This window comes from Ochotona curzoniae, unplaced genomic scaffold (genome assembly GCF_017591425.1).
Source record: "Ochotona curzoniae isolate NIBS_2020 unplaced genomic scaffold, NIBS_Ocur_1.0 contig_908, whole genome shotgun sequence".
NCBI classification, from domain to species: domain Eukaryota; kingdom Metazoa; phylum Chordata; class Mammalia; order Lagomorpha; family Ochotonidae; genus Ochotona; species Ochotona curzoniae.
This window is the reverse complement of record NW_024466607.1, coordinates 10678256-10702079: the sequence shown is the minus strand read 5'-3', so window position 1 is coordinate 10702079 and position 23824 is coordinate 10678256. Positions and strand designations below refer to the sequence as shown.

The 23824-nt window shown below is 52.9% G+C and overlaps 1 protein-coding gene across 1 annotated transcript in view; it reads right to left on the bottom strand.

The window, feature by feature from the left end:
• Nucleotides 1-23824, bottom strand: part of LOC121165607 (myosin VIIA and Rab interacting protein) — a 192497-nt gene that overhangs the window by 25695 nt on the left and 142978 nt on the right. Inside the window, exons 4-11 of the mRNA XM_040994283.1 lie at nt 21521-21657; nt 18191-18271; nt 16037-16134; nt 15840-15920; nt 14540-14683; nt 12982-13135; nt 9965-10599; nt 5255-5479 (exon numbers count right to left, since the gene is read on the bottom strand). Of these exons, the coding sequence (XP_040850217.1) occupies nt 5255-5479; nt 9965-10599; nt 12982-13135; nt 14540-14683; nt 15840-15920; nt 16037-16134; nt 18191-18271; nt 21521-21657 (1555 nt within the window). The remainder of the gene's footprint in view (nt 1-5254; nt 5480-9964; nt 10600-12981; nt 13136-14539; nt 14684-15839; nt 15921-16036; nt 16135-18190; nt 18272-21520; nt 21658-23824) is intronic.

Genomic DNA, 23824 nt, shown 5'->3' with positions numbered 1-23824 from the left:
ATGTCTCCAAGACCTTCTGCCATCACTTGAGATCACCATGTGCTAAAAACAAGCAAAACTCCAAAGAACAAACAAAAAAACCCGGACTGGTGCAATGACTCAATTGGCTCATTCTCCACCTCCAAGCACTGACATCCCATACGGGCGGTGACCTGGGCAAACAGCAGAGGATGCTCCAAAGCCTTAGGACCCTGAATCCGTGTGTGTTACCAGGAGGAGGGTCCTGGCTCCTGGCTTTGGAAGGACTCACTTCCAGCCACTGCAGCCATTTGGGGAATGGATTAGCGGATGGAAGATTTTTCTCTCTTATCTCCTTCTCTCTTGTACATCTTCCTTTTCAATAAAAATAAATAAATCTTTACAAACAAAACAAAGCAAACAAAACAGCACTTCTGGTACTGGCATTATGACCCAGTGGGTAAAGTCACTGCCTGTGACACTGGCATCTCATAGGGGCATCAATTTGTGTCCCAGTTGCTCCACTTCTGATCAAGCTCCCTGAGGATGGCAGGAGAAAAACAGCAGGTCATGGCCCAAGTGTTCGGGCCTCTGCCACCCATGCAAAAAACCCAGAAGTTCCTAACTCCTGGCTTCAGTCTAACCTGGCCCTGGCGTTTGTGGCCATTTGGGGAGTAAATCAGCTGACGGAAGATCCCTCTATTTCCAATTAATAAGGAAAATCTTAATGACAACAACAACAAAAACCCACAAAGTTATTTACTCCAAAAATGAGATTTCCTGTTCTTCATTTTCTAGTCTCAGAATCACACACACTAATTACGACTGATTCTCTTAATATAGCAAAATTCGGTTTGATAGCACTGTGTGTAAGGTTTAGACCTCTGCATGTAGAGGAGAGACTGGGGTATGTATGTACCCTGGAGGGTCTTTAAACGTAAAAAATGCAGATTATGGAAAAAAACATGCATGGGTTTGAATTTTTCTTGCACCCAAATAAAGCTACAGGTTGACGGCATTTCCCATGAACTTTGGAAGTACCGATCTGTGCGCATGCACGTATGAGCTTCTTTTGTTTTCATGGTCGTTCCCGGTGGAAGTGTTTTTTCTGAGTAGCACAGACCTGCTGATTCCGCTGAGCTTGTGACACCCAGCGTCTGTCTCACCCCCTTGCTCCTCTCCCCTCACTTTTCCGCTCCCCTAGGCTATCTCACTTTCCAGCTTCTGTGAGGGACCAGCTGGCAAGCAGTGCCCTGACTTTCAGGTCTCCTGCTGGGGTTGCGAGTAATGTCTTTCCTCCTTGCCTTGCAGGGAACACCTGCTTTTTCTAGAGGCTTGGAGGAATGCCTTCCTTGGGGTTCTGGTCATCTTTCCTCTACCCAACTAGGCAGGCTCCTTGCCACAAACCAAGCGTGCCGCTGGGGGGATGAAACGGCAGCACAGAAGTGAATGAAACCTGCCCTGTGCCACCACAGTGGCCAAGACCCTGGCGGAAAGCCACAGTTACTAGGACCCTGAAGGTGGGAACTCGCAAGGTTTTGGTGGATTTCATGCGGTTACAGATTCTACATGGCATGAAGGAACACACTGTGGTTGGAGCATGCCTGATCTTGCGAGGACATGGGGACAGACCGACAGGCTGGGAGGTGGGCAGAATCAGAAATCACACTGGAGAGGAGACTCAAGATGGCGGAATAGGGTAAGGACATGTTTAAACGAACAGAGAAACATTTAATCAGGATGAAGAGAGAGGACACATTCCAGGAAATAGGAGAGGACAGAACAGCAGCAGAGGGGTACCTGGAGACTGACAGACACAGGAAAGCCAGACACAACAGTGTGGTGTTGCAGTGACGGATACTCCAGCTGCCTTCAGCTAACAGCGATCTGGACTCCACCAGCAACCAGGTGGGAAGGGACTTTTACTGGGAGCTTGGAAGGTGAACCCAGACAAACAACTGCTCATCCTGCTGGTCTGTTTGATTTGACCAGGAGCAGAGACAGAGCAGCAGATCCCAGACGGACAGTGCGAGAACAGGGTAGATTTCACAACCCAGTCAGTCCTCTAGAGCTGAACTGGGTGCCATTTTGCTTAAGGAGACAAAAGCAAGGGAAAGGACTGAGCATACGCTCAGTTGGGAGTGAACTCATTTCTGACTCAGTGAACTGCAGCAACGTGGCATTCTACAGGTTCCACCCAAGACAGGTGTGGGTAGCCCTCAGACCTGATGGCCAGCACATCAAGAACTCTAGTAGTGGTACATCAGGCGCCATTTTGTACACTGTGGCAAAAACTTTAGGACTGCAGGGGCAACAGGGAACTGCACATGTGCTGAGCTCGCAAAAACTCACCCAGTTCTGTAGATTGCACTGGTCCCACAGGAAAATAATACTGAGTTCAGCATCGTATGGGTCAAAATAGGTCCATGTAGCACCCAGACCTAATGTCCAACAGGTTCCAGCAAGATTGGCACCACCAACGACCTAGCTATATAGAACACCTGGTGTCTCCCTAACCCTGGGACCTGCTCCAACCAGAAGTGGGAGAAAGGTTGCAGAGACAACAGTGCAGCCTCAGCACGGTATCACAGGAGGTGGACAGTGGTGAGCCAGAGGCTGGGGCTGTGGAGTTCTGTGTGGAAATCTAACATAAGAACCCAGATCTGGAACTTGCTGGAGGGAGTAGCACAAGTGGCTGCAAGCAAAGAGTTGTGTACCAACTTCAATAAGTAAAATCAAATTGTAAACCTGTGGGTGACACAGCTTAGAAACCTGCCCCAAGAAGACTCTGCTAACCAGAAGTACAATGACCAAGAGCAAAAGAAGAGACAAAGGCACAATGAATATTACTGAAAACTCCCCTGCAAAGGACTTTATGGCACTGTAAGTTTCTATTTTTCTGTTGTTGATTTTGTATTATGACTTTTCATTTGAGGGGATGTACAGTAGCTGTGAAATAGAGACTAACATATCGAGATGTGAGGATACAATGTAGTATGCGTTTCTGCTTCCAGACAAAGATGGACTCCCAATGAAACTGTTTACTGTATCTTGACAATAGGATGCTGAACTCTCTGCCATTGTCCATGCCTGCAATGATGGGCATATGACTGTGTATGAAGAACTATAGTAATGATATAGAGGAACTAGGGGGAGGGGAATTGGGGCTAGGATAAGGGAAATACCAGGAGCCTATGGAACTGTATCATAAAATAATAATAATAAAATATATAAAAAAAGAAATCACACTGATATTCAAAGCAGAGGCAGGGAGTAAGGCCAAGTCCACAGAGTGGCTAAGGGTGCAGTTCAAATCCAGCCTAATCCTAAAACACATCACTACACTTGTTTTTAAGGACCATTTGATGTATAAAGCTGTATTTGTTTTCCTTTAATCTGACTGGCCCAGGACAGATGGAGAAAACAAATCATCTTTTTTTTTTTTTTTTTTGTCAGCCACATGGATTTTTGCAGGCAAAGAGTGATATCTGAATATTTTGTTCACTGGTTCACAGCAGGCTGAGAGGCCACACTGAGGAGTAGCTGATCCACTTGGGGAGTCTGAATACAGCCGACTCTTGTTTCCTTGCTTAGTGAGGGCAGGGCCAAGATGCGGACATGGCCAAGTTCCCAAGGTGTCTGCCCAGCAACCCCTTGGCATCCTGCTTACATGCTGCCCAAGGGTGATCAGCTTGGATGGGTGGGTGGGCGTACCTCCAGGATGCCAGTCCCTCCAGGCTGAGGAGGGATAGGAGGCAGGACTCAGCAGGTCCTGGCAGGCCACCAGTGCCAGGGTGAGCTGGCAGCCAGGCTGGAGAACGCAGAGTCCCTGAGAGACACAATGCCATCCTCGTCACCATCTGGCTGCCAGCTCTGGCCTGGAAATGTGACGACGCTGTGGTACCTTCAAGTGACATAGGTCAGTGCAGTGACCATCAAGGAGGTGACAGTAGAGTGTCCGCATCCTAGGCAGGAGCTGCCCACGGAGACCAAGCTCCACTCTCCAAACCCACAGATGGGCCTGGGGCAAGATTCACCAGTGAGGACGCAACGGCCATGGAGGATGCGCAGGAGGGAGGGACTCTGTCCCTACTTGCTCCGAGGCAGTCACGCTCTGGCCAGGCTCCCCCAGGTATCCCAGCTCAGCCACTAACCAAATGAAAGGCAGGGGCAACTCATTCACCCGCAGGCACAGGTCCCCAGCCACGTGTTAACTTCCCTATCATTCACATCGACCTAGAACGGTTTTCTCAGACAGAAGCCTCACTCCAAAGATCATCTGAATGTTGTTTGGATGCAAAGAAACCTAGAGATTAGCAGGTGAAAAAACTGCCTGCGCCACACGACAGACAGCTCCCAAACAGGAGGGAGGCTGTGCCTGGGAACAAGCAGGTCCGAGGGGCAGCCCAGCTCTGAAACTCGCCACCCTTGAGCGCTGAGCGAGTGCCTTCCTGACCCAACCTCGCTTCCCCTCATCGGCAAACACAGTCTACAGCTTTTGCAAAAAAGGCGCTTGAAGAAGCTCAGGAACACACGCCAAGCACCAGGCACACATCAGATGCTCAGCACATGCCTGTTTCTTCTCTCCCCTTGGAGTAGGCAGGGATGTCCTGACAGGACAGCGGCCAAAGCTAGGACAGATGCCCTGGGAGGAGCTGAGCAGGGAACCCATGGGCACACCTGGGCAGTGGAAGAGCATGGATCCCTCTCTGCTGGGGGCTCAGTGGCAGGGACAGGAACAGGAGTGGAGGAGTGTGGGATGGAAGGTCAGGTGGTTGGGGCTTGGGATGCTTGAGAGCAGCAATGCTTTATCTGTTTGCAACCCTGGGATTCCATAAGAACTCTGATCAGAAACGCATTCAAAGGCTGCAACTGACCAACCATTCAACCAGCCAACCGACCAATCCGAATCAGAAACCTGTAGAGACAAACAAGCCCAAAGGAGCCTTTGACACAAAGCTTGCCTACCATGGAACAAAGCCTCACTGTGGGGTAAGACAGCGACTGCTGGCGTAGGTTCAATCCATGGGCAAAGTTGTCCAGAGGGAGGCTGGGGTAGGAAACGACGCCATCTTGCACAAACAAGAATGCCCAAGGCACGGATTTACAGACTAGGGAAATTTCCGAGGCCACATGGTGCTGTTTTCTGGATAGTACCCTGCTCCATGCTAATCAAGAAGGGTTCCTGGGCTCTGCCACATTCACACGTGTGACATTTTAGAAAGCTCCTGGGAACCCAGCCTCTCGGCCACGCCCCAGCTGATCCCAGGCCCTGCAGTGCTCCTGCGGTCCCTACCTTCTTGAGCTCCTCCTGGACGCTGCGGCTGTTCTCTTCGGAGGACACACTTTCCTTCTGGGTCTCAGACTCCTGGTCCTCCCCGGAAGAAGTCTCTTTTTCACTCATTTTCATGGCCAACTCGTACAGCCTGTTCCTGAGTGTCTGCTCTGTGGCGGAGTCCGGGCCGGTCCAGGAGTGCTGACCCTCCACGCTGCCGTCTGTCTCCGATACGTCACCTGACACCTGGCGGGAAAGGCAGAGCCGTGAGAGGAGGACCCTCCTGCTGCTAGGAGCCCCCATGGCTCAGCAAAGGGAGAGCTCCCTACCTGGTCCTTCTCTCTGGATGAACTTGTGGCATTTACTGCACAAGTCACACCCATGCATTTTCACACTTCATTAAGGGGGTTCCAGCAAGTGAATTCGCTGGACTCACAAAAACTTTTGGATTCATCCCATTGGTTTACACATACACACACACAAAGCTGGTGCTGCTAGTGTGTTGAGCAAATTGTGAACAGTGTGTGTGTGTGTGTGTGTGTGTGTCAGCCCACAACTGGCACGGCCAGGGATTGGGGAAGGGCTCTCAGTGGCCAGTGGGAAGTGACGGCTGAACAGATGCAAAGTGTTCCAGCTATAAGGATGAAAGGATAAAGTAGTGTTCTGGACAAAGATTTGGAGGTGGCGCACATGTTTTTTAAGACTTATTTTATTTTTATTGGAAAGTCAGATATACAGAGAGGAGAGAGAGAGGAAGATCTTCCGTCCGATGATTCACTCCCCAAGTGGCTGCAATGGCTGGAGCTGAGCCAATTCAAAGCCAGAAGCCTTTTCTGGGTCTCACATGTGGGTGCAGGGTCCCAAGGCTTTGGGCTGTCCTTGACTGCTCTCGTAGGCCACAAGCAGGGAGCTGGATGGGAAGCAGGGCTGCCAGTATTAGAATTGGCACCTATATGGGATCCTGGCAGGTTCAAGGCGAGGACTTTAGCTGCTAGGCTACCACACCGGGCCCACAGTGGACAGTCTTTAATACCAAGGCACTCCTGGTTAACAATCTTACACTAGGTAGGTAAGGTGGTTCTATTGGCTAATCCTCAGCTTGCGAGTGCCGACACCCCATATGGATGTTGGTTCATGCCCTGGCTGAAGCACTTCCATCCAGCTCCCTACTTGTGGCCTGCGAAAGGAGCCAAGAATGGCCTAAAGCCTTGGGACCTGCACCCATGTGGGAGACCCGGAAGAGGCTCCTGGTTCCTGGTTTATTGGCTTAGCTCGCTTCGGTCACTGCAGGTGTTTGGGGAGTGAACCAGTCGATGGAAGATCCTTTTCTCTTTAAGTCTGCCTTTCAAATAAAAATAAGTGAATCTTTTAAAATCAATCTTACGCAGTGCTGGGCTGTAGCCACAGAGTGCCTGGGTTCAAGTCCTGGCTGTGCGTCTGACTAGTGGCCTGCCCATCAGGCAGCCTCCAGGAGGCAGCCATGAGGGCTCCGCTGGTCGTCCTCCCACTCACGTGGGCTGGGACTGAGTGACTGGTGTCCAGCTTTGGCGCTGGCTCAGCCTGGGCAGTGTGGGTACTTGGAGAAATGAACCAGCAGATGGCAGCTTGCTCTTTCTCCATCTCGCTCACACAATCACAACAAAAAATATTTAAAAACCCAGAAAACCTCAGAATGCTACACTTCCCAAGAGTTAATATAAAATATTCTGTACAGAGAGGTTCCTCGGATTCTCGAACTCCACGAATGAGCAGCTTTGTTGTGGTTCTGCATGCTTTTTTTTTTTTTTCTCCCTAGGGAGAAGACTCTAGCTTTCTCGAAGGGTCCTGTCATTCAGCGGGTGCTTCATCCTCTGGACATGTGCTCTGCCACCAGCTGAGCTAGCAGGGCGCACCTGGCAATGCACCTGCTCCAGGAGGAACAACAGTCAGCCGCTAAGACCCTTCCCTGGCCGGCGGATGTTGGCCCCAGCTGCTGCACACGGTTCCAGGGCGGTTGCCATGTATCCTTGCTCAGGCTGCCATGGCCGAGCGTGGGTGTGAGGGGCAGGGCACGTGGGGCAGTTACGTCCCACAGTAGTTCTACTTCAAGCCAGAGTTCCCACTGTTTTCTCTCTCTTAATTTCAAGAATGGCTCCATGCTTAAAAGAACTGAGAAGCACTGGGGGAGGGATGAAGGGGCAGGGGGATGGTCACCGTTTGGTCTGTGACCTGGAGGAAACTTGAACATGACTTTGAGCAGACCGCACGGTCTTGCGCAGCTTCAAAGGCGGCTGCACCTGCTGGGTGTCTGGGTGTATGCTTTCTGACGACACTCGTGGTCTTGCCGGCGCTTCGCAGCAGGTCCCTGAACTCACAAACAGGCAAGACTCACGAAACAAAGTTCTGTTGTCAGCAGCTCTCAGCTGGGACTTCACTGCAAGCGTCCTGTGGACTAACTTTACTCTCGGTTCTACCTTCTCCCTGCTGCCCTGCCTCGCCCTTTGTCCTACTTTTCTCATAAATGCATTTTCATTTTCCCTTGTTTACATTTCTGTAAACTAATTTAACTTATTTCTGGAGCAAGCTATAAACACGCTAAGTAGAGGAACAATTAGAGATGATTAATTATAAGGAGTTGGTGGCTTCTCAAAATGGCCCGATTCAGAACACATATACATTGTTTTTAAGAGTAAAGTAGGATCTAAAAACGCTATTTGGGAGATACATTTACTGGGAGAAGACAAGTATTGCTAATGAGCATGGCCAAAAATGACACCCTGGCTGAAATGGAAATAGCAGCCTCCTGCAATCCTGAGGCGTCCGGCAACGACACAGCAGCAGCCCGTTCCCACTTGGACACGCATCTGGCAAACACCTCTGATCCAGCCTCCCCCGTCCCACCAAGGCCATCTGGGGATACACAGAAAAAGATGAAAACGCTCAGGACTGAAAGGCAACGGAAGTTAGTCTGTTGCCAGCAGGTAGATGGGAAGTACAAGGTTCATGGAGATGCACCGAGAATGGATGCAAATCCATCCACCCGCACCCCCACCTGGCAGTCATACCTGTTGACACACTGCCCACCTCCAGCCCCCTAGCAGTCTCTCCACCTCAAATCTTGGTTTATAAGAAAAAAAAAAGTCTTGGTTTATACAGGTAAAAGAGATGCCCACCATTACGTAAAACATGTAAACACATGGCTGAGCCTTCCACTGTGGTCGCAGGGCTTCTTAAGCATACAAGGATAAGCTCTACTCGCAGCTCCCGTTAGGGCTTCCCTGCTGTAGAACACACCCACCTAAGAACATATTCAAGGGGAGAGGGAGGAACTACCCACGGTGCCAAGCTGCACCTTGGCAGGTGTTGTCCTGAGCCCTGGGATCAGGGACTACAGAACCCACGACAAGTGTACAGTGGCGTTTGCTGTTCTGTAGCCCTAACCCATTCACTGCACGCAGGCTGAGTACCGAGGCTGGGTTCTTGCCCATCTGTTCTGGGAAGATACACAACCAGGCTGTAAGAATAGGGAAAATCTCTCTGATCGTTAGGTAGCAGCCTGCATGTGACTCACACGTGCCTGACACTGGTGAACAGCGAAGTGGGAAAGGGGTCGTTCTCACTGAGCAGCGAGTCACCATGGAGCCCTAGAACACTGCAGACAGCGAGAACAGCCTGACGGGAGGAGGTGAACCTTGCTCGCAATCAGGACACAATGTGTACGAGTGGCTCTGCATGCTCACTGGCGGGAGGGGACGGGTTCAACGACAAGGTATAACAAGCTGTAAGGGACAGGCACTCAGACGGACATCAGGACAGGGCGGTATAGGGCGACAGGAAACCCAGCGGCAGAATGAGACCTGCATTTGAAGACAGTAACAGCAGAGTTAATATCAGAAAATCCCATGAAGCATGTGAAGGACAAACTTGAGAAGGTTTCCTTGAAGGCTGAGGAAAAGACAGTGAGGAGACCAAAACAGAGGATGACAGGAAAGATAGAAGAGCCAACATATACAAGGGGGTTGTCAGAAAGTTGAAAGAAAACCCCTACCAAAATGCCAGTGCCATGATTTGTACAATCAGAAGAAAACTGTGCAATTCATATTGGAATTGCAAAAAATCCAGAATAGTCAGAGTCCTAAGAAAGAAAAACCCAGTTGGAGACATCATGATACATAGCTTCAAAGCACACTACAAATACACCGTAATTAAAACAGCATGGAATTGGCACAAAACTAACCACAAAGATCAAGAAAACAGAACAGAGGGCCAAGAAATTGATCAGTGCATGAACTGCCAATTGACTTTCACAAGCATCGTGGGTTGGGGGTTGAGGACATCATGTGTTCAGGGGCTACTCGGAGGGGTCAAACTGGGCCAAGCTGCATGTTGGGTGGGACTGGAGGCCTGGGATAAGCGTGGGTGAGGACTTGCACTGTCAGCTGGCTCTGTCTGCCCATCCAGAGAGAGAGAATGCCTCAGAACAGGCTACAATGGCCACGTGGCCCCTGTGAGTCTCCTAGAACTGCTTCCTAACAAGGTGTATTCTAGAAAGAAATGTGAAACAGAGAACCCACAATGGACCATTAGCGCGACCTGATACGAACCTGGAGGGTCCTGGGGAGGGGTGGCGGGGGATGGACCCTCACGTGTGTAACACTCAGCTCCTCACACCAGCAAGAGGAGGACGTGTCCCCTGCACAGGGTGTGTGTGTGTGTGTGTGTGTGTGTGTGTGTGCGTGCGCGCATACGTACCTGGCGTGCGTGCAGGTCCTGGGCGTGGGCGCTGGGGGAAGCCAGCTCTCTGCTTAGATCCTCTGAGCTCACACGGACCCTCCTCCACCTCCTGGCCCACCGATCTGTGGCCTGGGGGGCCTCCTCCGGCTCGCTGCTGTCTGAGGTCTCCCCACTGGCCACCTGGGGGTTGAAGTTCACGTCCAGCTCTCCCTGGAGCCGCAGCTTCTCAGCCTTGGGGTTCCTGGGCCCCTTCCTCTGCAGCCAGGCCAGCCGGGCCCGGCGCCCAGGCTCCCGGTAGGAGCTTGCCGAGGAGGTCTCGGAGTCTGAGCACATGGTCTCAGGGTGAGGGGACATCACACAGGACGGGGAGGCAGCTGATGGGCCGGCCACACTCTGAGCCTGCGTGGGCTGAGGCTGGGGGTGCCTGGGCCGGCCCTGGGGCTGTGGGCACAGCTTGCTCAGGGCTTCACTCCAGTCAAAATCTTCCTCACTGTCGGAGCCCATCTCGTCATAGGCGGATGCCACGCTGGAGGCCTCCTCTAGGGCCTGGAAGGTCCCACTCTTGGGCTTGACCAGAAGGCGGGTCGGGGGCAGTGTGCCATCCTTCAAGGCCACCCAGTTCCCATCGGGGCTCTGTAGAACCGCGGCCAGGTCTGTGGGAAGGGAGAGGAGGCAGAGGGGCCGCTGTCATCACCGTGGGGCAGTGGAGGGCCTGCCCCTGTCACCTCCCCAGGCCTGGCTCGTGGAGGAGTTGGAGGACAGCTACTCCAGGAATAGCAGGAGGGCAACCAGATTGCAAGATTCCCCAAGAAGTCCTGGAGGTCTCCCAGATGGTGGAGAGGAGCTCTCAGACTAACTCCTAGGTCCATGCTGCCAGGGGCAGTGGCCACTTTGGCCCTCAAAACTGCCCCCACTCCTGCCCTAGGGCTGTTCGGGAAGTGGACAGGGAGGGGACAGTCCTTGGCAGCCCCGGCTACGGCTCTGTGGTCTTGGGTCACGGGACTGATCTCCCCACGTGCCCTGGCCCCTGCTGCTGGTCAGCATGAGTGTGCTGGCACAGGGTAGCCCTGTGAGATGGGCAAACAGGCCTACTGAGAGCCCGAGCCATGGCCTCCATTCTGGAAAGAAAAAAAAAAATGGACATGGGAATGAAGGCAGGCAGGGCTGAGTTCCCTGTGGGAGGTCTCAGAGTGTCAGGACTGGAAGGGTGGGGGTGTGTTGTCTTTTCCCTGGCACTAGGCCACGGGCAGGGCAGAGCTCCTGCCAGGTTAGCTGGGGCCATCTCAGACTGTGGCCATGGTTTCGGACACACTGCCCAGGGCATCCTGGGTGACTGTGCACTGAGGAGTACGGCGGGGGGCGCTGCAGTGCGAAGAGTGGCTTCATTGTTACTGAAGGCAAACAGAAAAAACACTGTGATGACTGGGAACCTGAGCAGCCCCCGTAGCCTCAGCTGCCCGGAGGGGGCCAAGGCCTCTGCCCACCCAGCCTTTGAAGGGGCCAGCTCTCCAACATGTATGTGATGTCAGCTTCCAGCCTCGATGCTCCCCTGGCCACAGCTCTGTGAGAGTGGGACCACTCTCCGTGCTATTGGAAACACACAGATTTTCTACCACTTCTAACGTCGCTGCTCTGCAGGCGTGTCCTGGCGCTGCCTTCGAGGCACGGACCCCGCCAGGCTCATAGGAGAGCCTTGGCTCCGGCACAAGGTCTCAGAGTGAAGTCCCTCACTCTGTCCCGGGGCCGCTTCCTTCAGGGAAAGCTAGGCACTGGGCACCCCTCTGCCCCGCCAGGCTCGGCAGAAACAAGCAGGGCCCGCTGCCAGCCTGTCCTGAGGAGACGCTGGTTTCCACCCGGTTCAGCATCATACTTGGTCCAGGGTCACTGGCTCTGAGTCCGCTGGGAACAGCCCTCAGGGACCGCAGGATTCCCAACAGCCCACGAATGTGCAATTCTGCTCTTGCATCACTGTGCAGACAGCTTACAGCGAGCAACCCAGCCCTTTCAACCCTGACTTGTGTTTGCCCCATCGAGTACACGCTCTGTAGACAGCAGGTACGTGAAGGGAAAATGGGGACGTGGAGGCAGAGAATCCATAATCTGCTGTCAGCATTTGTCAAAATGGAAAGGGGAGGCATCCCTCCAGGCACACGTCCTCAGGGCGGACCCCTAACAGCGCGCCCACAGACTCCTCAACACACCCTTTCCCCGCAGTGTAAATGCAACTGTTAGGAACAGTCCTGGGGCCTCCTCTGTCCTGCAGCTCTCTGCACACTGTGCGCCCCTGTGAGTCATTTCCTGCTAAACACATCACACAGTCCTCCAGTCCTCTGGGGCTGGCATGAAGAGCTGCAAGCCAGGAGCTAAACATCATCTAGAAAACAGACGTGGTTTTATAAAGCGCCATCCTTTGAGAGACACAGATTCTGAACTGAGCATAAGATCCATTTCTTCTTTGCGGGGGGAGGGTCAGGTACAGGCTGCGCAGGTCACGTGAGGGTGTGTGGAGCCTGCTGGGAAGCCCTGGCTCCTCACTAAGATCACTGGCATGTCTACAATCGGATGGACCAACAGCTGTGCACAGTGCTGGGAGGCGAGGAGAGCTAACGCACTTGGCCACTGGAACATCTGGTAGACTTGGTACTGCGGCCTGTGTCGCCCTAACTAGTCAGCTCGGCTTCCAAAGCCCCATCCTTCAAACTAAACCCTAGAATGCTGGGAACCACTGAGTGCCTCACAGGCTGCTTCGGCACCCTTGACCTATGCGCGATTCATTCTCGGTTCCCCCAACCACCAAGACCACAGGCAGCTGTGCCAGGAACTCCCCAACTCTGCCCATGGGTTTCAATAAAGAACATGGGGAGTCAGGGACCCAGCAGCGAGGGGAGTGCAACCACATCACACTCGTGGAACCCTTGTGACTTGGTGGCTCGGCTGCCCCGGGGTGGGCACAGAGAACACACGACACCCCAGCGGCCCTGGCACAGCGCCCAGACGGCCCGCAGACCCAACCTGACACAGCTTAAAACCGTTACTTCTTTCATCCAGCCGGTCCACGCTCTTCCAGCTGGGCAGCACAGACTCATCCCTCGGGTGTTGGCCGCGGGCCCCCCGGTGCCTTGACGCCGCCTCCAGGGACGGGGTCTTCGGGGCATCCTCCCCGGTGATGGAGTAGGCAGAATGGGACCGCTGTGGAACAAGAGGCAAGAGAGCATCAGGCAGTGTCCCCCGAGGCACATCCTCCCCCTTTAGCCTGAAGAACACACGCCTGCTGGCGTCAGCTCTCCACACAGTGCACAGTAACCCAGACTCCCTGAGCAGTCGGCCGCCCCCTGCTGGCTGATGTCTGTGCCAACAGCGTCACTCCTTTCTCAGTGGGAAATGCGCTCGCAGCATCAGCTTTCCTCCTGCCGAGAGAGCTCTTTGGGGGGCCTGTCTTTAGGTCCACGGGAAAGTCTGCAACTGAACAGGAATTTGCCAGGCCTCTTGACACTACCCCTTGCTATGACAACTGATTTAATTCCTTAACGTCTGGAAAATTCCCCTTGCCTTTCATTCACAGGAAACTAAGGAAGGGGTAGCTTAGATAGGTGTTTGAGAATAACAAAGCAAGACGGCAGATGCGGATACAATTTATTTGGTGACCACACAGGGCTATTCTGAATCAGGTGGACACAGACGCCGTTCCAAACCTCGGCACTCCAGTTGCTGCGGGCTGGGGGGGAGCCCAGGAACCCGCAAACACACGGTGACCAGAACGTCTTGTTGAAAGCACCAGGTACACCCATGTGATTTGGCAGTGGCATAGATGTGCCTTTTTATTTTTTTCCTCCCAATAATTTCTTAAACAAAAGTGGGGAGCAAGAGAAAAAAAGAGGAGCCCACTGCTGGCTGCACTCACAAACGGGAAAGCGGGGTTCTCCATGGAGGAGGTCAGGACCACTCCCCAAACCAGCGGGAAGCAGCAGAGCTGGCGGAGGCAGGCCAGGTTCTGCCAAGTCGGTGCAATGCACACATTGTCCACAAGGTGACGCCGCAGCAATGCTTTTACTCAACAACTAGTTCAAACTTCACCGCTTTGGGGCAGTGACAGGATGGGTGGCATGGTAATTTATTTTTTTCATTACCCTGGCTGAGGCCTCTATACGCACCCACGGCCTCTGCTTTTCTTCCCTTTGTACCCACTCTACAGTTCATGGCAGAAGCTGGAATGATGCAGTCAGGGGGCACTGGCCTGAGTCACACTGCAGGGGGACGGGGCAGGGGCAAAGGCCGGCAGCAGGTGTGGGAGCCCTGGGTCCAGCAACACTGCATGCTAGGCCCGTCCTGTGACGAGGGACCTTGCCTCCTCGTTCTTCAGGAGTTGCCTGATGTCTCGGTGAAACCAGCAGGATCTTAGCAGAAACTCACTCCCCACCCCCGCCACCGCCACCTGCTTTGTCTCTCCTCTCTCTCACGTGGCCCATCTGCATCTTTCCCACCGCCTCTCTCTCTCCTTCTGTCTCTTAGGATTCAGTAGGCATCAGTCAGCTTGAGGCACACCCTGCCCCCAGGACATCCTCGCAGGGCTGGCTGCCTCTGCTGGGGACTCACCCAGAGAGTGGCGGGGGCCCGGCGGGCTCCCGGGGCAGCCACGATGTCACCGTCCACCGCCTTCGGGCTGCTGAGGGGGGTCTGCGGCCCCTCGGGCTCCTCCTCCATCGGCGGCTCACTTTTGCTCTTCTGTTTTCGTATGATCTGGAGACGGGGAGCAAAGCAGAGGATGCGTTCCTGGATGGGGTCTCAGGACAAGCTACCAGGACCTTTGGGAAGAACCTGGCTTGCACGGAACGGCCATCTACCACTGCACTGTCTTCTGGCGAGTTGCATGGGGCAGCCCTGGCTGGTTGCAGCTGGCAAACAGACTCGTCCCTTGGGGCACAGCATTCGATGCCCTTTATGCTCCCTAGGTGACTTACTACACTCATCATGGCACCCATGCCATGCAACCAAGTAGTAAACTGTACCACTCAGCAACACTGACTGAGAAAACTGTGGGTGTGAGGACGACCCAAAGCCTAAATCTTTTTTTAAAAAAGAGATGTATTTGATGGGCAAAGTGACATACACAGAGATGGAGAGAGAGCAAGAGAGAGCTGTCTTCCATGCAGTGGTCCACACCCCTAAAAAGCCACAACATCCAGGTTTTGCTTAGGATTAGGCCAGAACCTTCAACTCCTCCCAGGTCTCTCTTGTGGGTGACAGGTGCCCAAGCACTTGGGCCATCTTCCGCCAGCTGTCTAGCCACAAAAGAAGGGAGTTTGGTTGGAAACAGAATAGCTGAGACTTGAACTGTTGCTCCAATGTGAGATGCTGGCATTGCAGGCAGCAGCCTGACCCTCTGTAACATAATGTCAGCCGCTCAAATATTTCTAACGTGTAGCTGGTTAAGCGGGGGCTGCTGAGCCTACAGACAAGGAGTGTGGAGTACAATTCTTAAGTGAGTTCACAGCGAACTGTATCATGTGCCTGCCACGCCAGGTTCCACCTTGTGCATCACACTGGCTTGACCTGCCCTGCTCCTCAGGATGTTTCTAAGCGGATCATGTTCACCTCGTTTTCCAGACGAGGAAGTGGGCTCTGAGAAACCAGGTGACCAGGTAAGGCCATGCAACCCACGAATGGTGGAGCCAGTCCCTGGCTGAGCACTCTCGTAGTGGGAGGTGGTGGTGGCAGGGAGCAGGCCCGCAGAGGGGGAAGATGCCAAGAGCCACTAGGGTGCCCTCTGCACTGACTCAATGGTGCCACTCTGTGTGGCAGATAACACGGATCTCATGGATCCGTCTATACCAGGCCCTCGGAGTTGCCAACTTCCCGTGGATACAAAGCAGCTGGGCAGCCAGGGAGCGCCCACCTTCTGCAGGATGGTGCTTGCCAGCTCCTCCGTCAGCTCCTCCTTGTGGTCCCGCAGGTAACTGGCCTCGTTCTGTTTGTCCTGCAGAGGGACGGAAAGAGCTGCACTGCGGGGAGCAGCGGGAGGTGGGCACTGCCGCAGCAGCCAGGACCCTGCCCACCACCTCCTCCCACAGGGGAGGGAGACAGGGACCCTACCAGGCTGTCCCCGTAGGACTCGGCCTTGCAGATGGCTTCCTCGATGGCTTCTTCAGCTACTCTTAGTGCTACTGCCAAGGTGTCCATCATGCTGTGTCCTAGACCGGAAACACAGGGCAAAGTGTGGTCCACGGGGGAAACGAGACCCACGCTGGCCAGTCCGCTCGAAGCACCTCGGCTGCAGTCGTTTCGCAGCTCCGGGGTGGGAACCAGATGGCTCAGGAGGGCACACAGGCCTCCACTTTCCCACCCGCCCCTACCTGCCATTCAAACTCTGGGCTCCACAGTGACCTGGGAATCTTGGAGGGCTACTGTCCCTCCCGGAGTCCTGTCACCTCAGACCACCGGTCTCCAGTTCCCGGGGACCTCAAGGCCTGACCAAGGCAGCCCAGTGGCTGGATGTCCATCCCTAGATCCGGGGTTTGCCCTCTCCAGAGGTCATGCACAGCCAGACGCGGTCAAGTTCCCAACACTGAACACAAGTCCAGGCTCAGGTGGGGGCTTCAGGGAAGCAAAAGGCTCTTGTAACAGGAATGACTTCTTTATCTAATTTTCAGATAAAGATTTTTTTGCACGTGTAAATCACGCTTCCTTGTGACTACAGGGAGAAGAGTTATTAAGTGGCCTGAGGACCCTTGGCTGTGATAACGGCAAAAGCAAATGTAAGACCCATGGGCGAATCTTCTGGACTGTAAGCCAGTGACATCCATGACAAGCTCACAGGCCTAGGCGACATGTGGGCCCCAGGCCGAGGGTCCCATGACTGTGTGCAAGATCTCCCTACAGCACCCATAGGCCCAGGTGCCCTTAGAGAGGCAGTGGCTTAGAACCAGACTGGTCAAATACCTCGCCCAAGAGGCTACGACTGGCAATTAGGGCGCTATCCCCAAAGGCCTTGGTTTTGAGCACAAAAGTCAGATGAACACAACATAACATGACTTTCCCCCCTAATATACGGTTTTCACATTTTGGTGAACATGCTTTGCCATATTTGGCTAGCAACGGGAGGAGGTAGCCCCATGGAGAACTTTTCCAGGTAACACGTTATTTCTTTTTTCTGGACCAGAGTCTCCATTCCTCGAGGTTCCTGAGTTTTGCTTCTCACACAGGAGAATCGCTCCTATCCCACACTTAGCCTGAGAACTGTGACACTGAAGCCCAAATCACATCGGGCACAGGAAAGCAGGTCTCCCTGGCCGGGTGTCTGCCTCACCGCTTCCCACCTGTAACTTCCTGTACACACACACACACACACATCTTCTATCTGCTGAGTCACTCCCTGAATGCCCACAACAGCCAGACCTGGGCCAGACCAAAACCAGGAGCCTGGAACTCCAGTGGCAGAAACCCCAGGACTGAACCATCACCTGCCATCTCCCAGGGTGCGCACCAGCAGGAAGCCGGTGGGAAGCGGAGCTGGGTCTTGAACCGAGGCACCCCGACATGCCAGTCATGCCATACAGTGCCCCAATCACTTTGCCCATCATCTGCTTCCATTTTTTATCTCCTGGTTTTGCATTATTTGACACAAGCAAATCTCCCATAAGCTGTTGAAAATTCTTTTGTGGAACAAGACAGGGTATTGCCCGATTAAAAAAATAATCCAAGCTTCTTAGATATAAATTGGCAGACAAGCAGATTTCTTTAAAAATAATAAATAAATAAATCCCAGGGGAGGTCTAAGCGCTCTTGAACCAAGAGCATGCCCCGGGTGGGCGACACCGGCCCCAAGGGAGAAGTATGGGGTGACCCCAGTGCAGAGCTCTGTGCCCTCTGGGGTGACTGCATGGTTTGACAAGGCTTCTGCGAAAAGAGTTTAGAAAATCTGGCGGCCCTCATGCTACATGCTTCCAAGAACTGGACAGCACATTGCCCATCTTTCTCTCAAGACACTGTACATCTGTATCTATAATTATACATGTATTTTTTTCTTCACAAGGAGTTTAATAAATTTTCATTCTATCAAACCTGCACCACCAGAGTACCTCCTTTGGGCTGGGCTCTGCGATGGCCTCTACTGATGCGCTGGTAGAGTCACATATATGGCCGTGACAATGAGATCAAGGAAGGGGCACGGCGCACTCGGGGCTAAGGGGCAGCTGGTGGGGTCGGCAGGGATTTGCACTCCTCTGTACGCCTCTTCGGCAATCTTACCTTCAGACTGCCTGTAGAACGTGGAGTCGCTTCCTGAGATGCTTCCTTCATTCTCCAGGTTGGACTCAAAAAACCCTCCTCCTAGATTGAGAGTGAGAGGAGTGACAGGGAGGGAGGCTCAAGTGCCTTGGATGAACTCGGGAGCACTGGCAGATGGGCGTGTCCCACGCGGCTGGGGGTCCTGACAGCCCCACAATCACGCTACCATCCCGCACAGGCTCATCTCCTCTCACAAGGACTCCTGCTGACGTCGTCTGTATTCTCCAACTTCCTTTCCCTTCCTTTTGCTAGGACTCTCGTGTTACCCCCTCCCTCCCTAACTCATGTCCAGGGCTCATTCTCTAGGCAACCATGTGAGAATGTGTGAAGTCTTGAGAGCGCCGCCCTCCTGAATGAATGAATGACTGTTGTCTCTGGGGTGGGTGAGGTATTGTGAGAGTGGCCCCCGTGCGTGCTGTCTGTCTGTCCACCTTCTGCCATGGGAGGCACGGCAGGATGCCCACGGCCATGCTCTTGGACTTCCAGCCTTGAGGACTCCTATCACTTATTAATTACTGTTAATAATTACAAGACTAATTAATAGCTGCTATTAATTATGCCATCTCAGGCGTTCTCACACAGCAACCCCAGGGCCTGATGATGCACTACCTTCTTTGGGAGGTAACAGAGAAGCCAAAGACAGTTAACTAGACGTGAGAGCAATTCCTCCACGGGCAAATCGCTGACTGGGTGATCCTGGGCAAGTTTTCTGATCTCCCAGCTTCCAGAAAAAAACAGGAACAACATGAGATGGCTCATGGTGTTCTGCAGGGAAGATGGACCTAGTCGGTGAGGAACCAGTCCAGGAGCTCTTGGAGAACAGGGCAGAGCAAGTCACCTCCACAGGGACTGGCAACGGAAGAACAGGCTTTAGCCACAGACTGGAGAAAGAGGCAAGGAGGGGTTTCAAGGAGGGGTCGGACCTGTGTCTCCACAGGCATGTGGTGGCTACTGTGTAGAGCGAGCTGAGGGAGGGGCAGGGCGGAGGAGGAGGACAGAAGTCAGGACACGGAAGTTCCAAGCGCAGCCTGCACTCTGCAGTTGACACTGGACCAGAGTGGCGGAGCAACAATAGAGGTACAGGAGGGTGTGCTTACAAATCAACAGGAAGGACCCCAGTGTGAGAAGCTGGAGGGGCAGGTGGGGGTGATCCTGAGGCCCTTCCTGGAAGGGGATAGGGATTAGAGGCAAAGAACAAGAGGAGAGCAGCCAGAACAGAGGTGGTCTGCACCATGCCCACCCCGCCCCCAGCCCACAGTAAAGGTGAAGAATCCCAGTCTGGCACAGCCTGTCTGCGATGGCAAGAGAAAGCTGAGCTTGTCTGCAAAGAACAGGTGGTGGCTGCAAGGAGCTGGCGGAGAGAACATGACGTGAAAACGCCTGTGAGCTTACCACAGGGCCAAGCTGGCCAAAGGACCAGCTCCTTCCTCTCGGAACCCTCAGTCAGCGAGGTCAGAGCCATGGCCCTCCCTCCAGTTCCCCTTAAATGCAGAGGTGGGAGCAGCCGGGCCCCTTAGGGTCCTGTGATTTTCTGCAAGGACGGGAAGCCATTGTTAGAGAGCGCAGTGACTCAGCAGCCGGGGAACTCTGAGTCATGGCGAGTTCATGGAACTCCGCACTGTGCAAAGAGGACGTGCGTCCATCAAATCCCTTATCAGAGAGGCGAGGGACCTTTCCAAGAATCAGGTGGAAAACAGACACAGAGTAACAACAGGCCGGTGCTCCCGTCCATCTTATCCAATACTAAATGAAAGCACTTCTTGCTTCTCTTGGTTTCAAGCTGAAGTATTTGTTAACAATGGCTACTTCGACATTTCAGGTCATGTTTCTTTTCAGGGTCTGTCAGCCAAGGCCTTGTGAGCCCTTGCTACCACTGGAGATTATATTATTTATAAATGTGGCTACCTATGGAATGAGACTTTTTCCCTGGAACGATGGTTTTGAAATGCCTGCCTTCTCAGCCTCAACTTGTAGCCAGGACGGTACACAGTCGGTATTCAAAGCTGATTATTGAAGAAATGGCCAAATCTTGGATCCATCTGACAAAAGCAAATGGGTCTTTTTCATCTGGCACCTGACCCGGGCTGCAGGAGAGGAGCAAGGCTGGGCTGGGAGAGGCAGGTGGTGGTTCACGGTGTGCATGTCAAAGTCTATTACTGTGTCATGATTACAGATCTTGGTTTGGGGAACATCTCACCAACACACCCCCATCTGCCTGTCTCCACCTTAGTTTCCACAGAGATCCTGATGGTATTAAAGCAGTGGATTTGAATAAGGAGTTTACAGTCGAGCCAGTGCAGAACTGAGAAGCTAGGACGTGTTGGGTACGGATCCCTGGCAGATAAAGAAGGTGCCACCTGCACAGACAGTGCAGCTAGCTGGAGCAGCAGCAGCCTGCCAGGCAGTGCCTGAACGCTGCCCGCCCGAGACATGCCGTGCCTGAGGCTCAGATGAAAGAAGCGGTGAGTTCCCAGTGGGCCCAGCACCTACACCAGCCTCACTGTGGGCTGATCCTTCCCATCCCAGCTGCCTCCTTTGAAAAGGACACGTGTGCATTTCGAAGCGGCCCCCCTCCCCTCGCAGTGCTTGCGATTTTCCTTCTCTGCCCGCGGGACTTTAGGGAGCAAGGGCCGGAAATCAGCACCACTTTCCATTCTGCAGGAGCGTCCACACATTTGCTTTTTCTCCCCCTCAACAGGTAGAGGACGCGTGTGAGATCTCAATTTGGCAAATTTGTTTTTAAAGGGGGGGAACCCCACCAACCCAAGGAAGCAGAAGGAAGAGATGTGAGTGAGCAGGTTCTGTTCTGGAATGCACCCCTCAGGCCGAGTGCTGGGGAGCAGACACTCCCCCACGCCCCCATTCCGTCCAGCGCTGGACCCGGGGTGAACAGAATGTGGGGCTCAGGAGTTAAGGACAGCAGAGAGGCACCCTCTGTGTACAGACTTCTTCTCTCCCTAATGATGTTCTAACATTTTCATCATTGGAGCAGACCAACAACCTGCCACTTTTATAAGGATCCAGAACTAAAATATTTGACACTTGCAGAAATGCTCTGGTCTTCTGTGCCCCTAATGTGAGGACTGGGGCTCGGCAGGGACACTGGAACCAAGAGAGTCAAAACTTAAAGAACCGAGTTTCTGGTATCAGTTCTCCTGCTCCCCTAGCAGGTCTTTGGTATCAGGTTAAGTGTGCTCTCCTCCCCCACTCCCGACCACACACACACGCACACACACACACACATGCCAGCCAGCCAGCAGCCCACCAACACCTCTCCTGGCAGTAAAGTACCCAGCAGGTCGAAGCAAGTGCCGCTCTCCAGCCGGTGCTTCCTGTACAGGTTCTTCAGGACTTTGGCGCTGCCGAAGCGCTTGAAGCGGCTTTTGACATTGTTGTAGAACCATTCCAGCGACTGGGTCCTCAGGATCCTGGGCCATGGACAGAACCAGATAACACCAAGTTATAGCCAGCCAACAGCCAATCGTACCACCCAGCTCTGCAGCTCTTGGCAGTGGGATGTGGAGTTTGCCCGCCCCGTGACTCTGGGCTGGGCTCAGGACCACGGACAGTGGTACAAGAGCTGCTCCTATGAGCTCCGAAGCAGGGCAGGTTCCTCCTGGGCTGCAACCCATCAGTGTGGGAGGAAGGCCCCTGAGCCTGCTGTGTGCCGAGGGACACACGGCTCCCTGGTCCCTCTTGTTCTGGCCAACCTCTGCAAGCTGACTGATGGCACCACAGTGACCCTAGGTGAGACCAGCACAACCATCTGCTGAGTTCCAAGAGCAAGTTAATAATGCCTGCTATTCAAGGATACTACGTTAGATGGTCGCTTATTATGTAGCATGGCTCAACTGATGCATCTGTTTAACAGCAGGCTTTGAAGGACGTCCTTAAGCATTAAGAGCATCTTTAATCCAGTTTGGGACAATATAGAACCCAAGGGAGACAGCAAAAGTCTGCTGCTCTTCTTCCATCATCCTTGAGCACCAGGGAGAAGCAGCTTCCTAGTTAGTGCTACAGTAGACGGCACAAAACACTGATAAGATTTTTTTCTTTTGATGTCCTATAAGAATAATTTTCTACAGAACTTTTCATTTGAAGAATAGCTTTGGTTGTCATATCTGTGATTATGAACACAATAATGTACACCCCGGAGAGAAAGATGAGAAGGAGAGGCAGAGAGAGAGGGAGGGAGAAAGGAGAGAGAAAGGAGGGAGAGAGAGGGGAGAAAGAGAGGAGAGAGGAATGAGAGAAGCCCCATGGTGTTCTGACTGTGAACTGGGGCTTTTGCTCCAGTGTGTAAGCCAACAGAATGCCCCACAGATCAAAGAATCAGAAGAAAGATGTGAAGTTAGTTAATGGCTTCCCTGCAATATCTCATTTGTTTTCACACTGTGAATTATAATCACTTCCAGGCACTTGTTGGGTAAACAGTTTTCTAGCCTTCTTTTTCCATAACATGAATACATTTGTAAATGTGATGCAGTTCCTTAGAACACAAACTTGGAACACGTAGCCCAGCTCCAGAACCCACACTGAATTTACTATCACATTCAAGTTCTGGCTCATCCAACTGAAACAACACGGTGCTGGGAAGGCAGGAGCTGCTGGCACCAGGCAGGGCACAGAGCCTGGCTGCTGAAGGTGCAGCATGGGCTCTGGAAGCTCCACCCCAACATGGCAGGGGCTTGTGCAAGGTCAACTTGCTACTGCTGAGTGTCTGCAGACCTTACAGTTCCCAGGGTTCCTCCAAGCAGCAGCACGGGTACCACCCGGAACCTAACAAAAAAGTACCATCGCAGCTGCCCACACTCACCCCTGCACCTGCTGGATCTGAGTGTGCACACTCACTCCTGCACCTGCTGAGTCTGAGTGTGCATTTTAGGAAGATTCTCACGTGCACCGAAGCTTGGAAAGCCCGGGATGAGTAACTTAAACAACGTGCTTTCAGAGGAGGCATGTTTTTTTTTCTTTTAAATGTTGATCGCAATCTATTCAGTAGATCAACAGGGCAGCCGATTTGCCTTTTTGCTTTCTAAAGAAAAGTAACTGCACAGGATGACAAAAAGGTTTAAGAGCAGAATAATCCATACTGAATCCCCAAATTCAGGTGCAAGGATCACATATGAGAAATTTCAGATCTTACTGCTACGCGCTCAAGTCATGATATATTTCACACTGAAGGTTCACCATTCAGTCTGAAACAAACTAAATTAATAATGAAGCTGAAGCAGACTTTGTAGGTGACAATGCAGGACAGTAGGGAATAAAATCCAAGGCCAACTCAACATGGCCTTGAGGATAACTGGGTGCTCCAAAAAGTTTATGGAAAATGGACTTGGCAAAAAAATGGGTGTGATTCTTGTGTTTCATCTTACTCAAAATGCTAGACTTTGGGGTTAAAGTGTTTCTTAACCTTTTGTATTTCCTGCATTTGAGGTTTCCTGGAGGGCTTGTAAAAACCCCGGTGCCCTCCTGCCCCCTGACTCTGATTCGGGTGGGGTCTGGCCAGGAATGAGCATTTGGGCAGCTCCTCCCATGAAGGCGATGTGATGTTGCTGGCCAGGGAGCACATCGGAGCACTCCCGGAGAAGC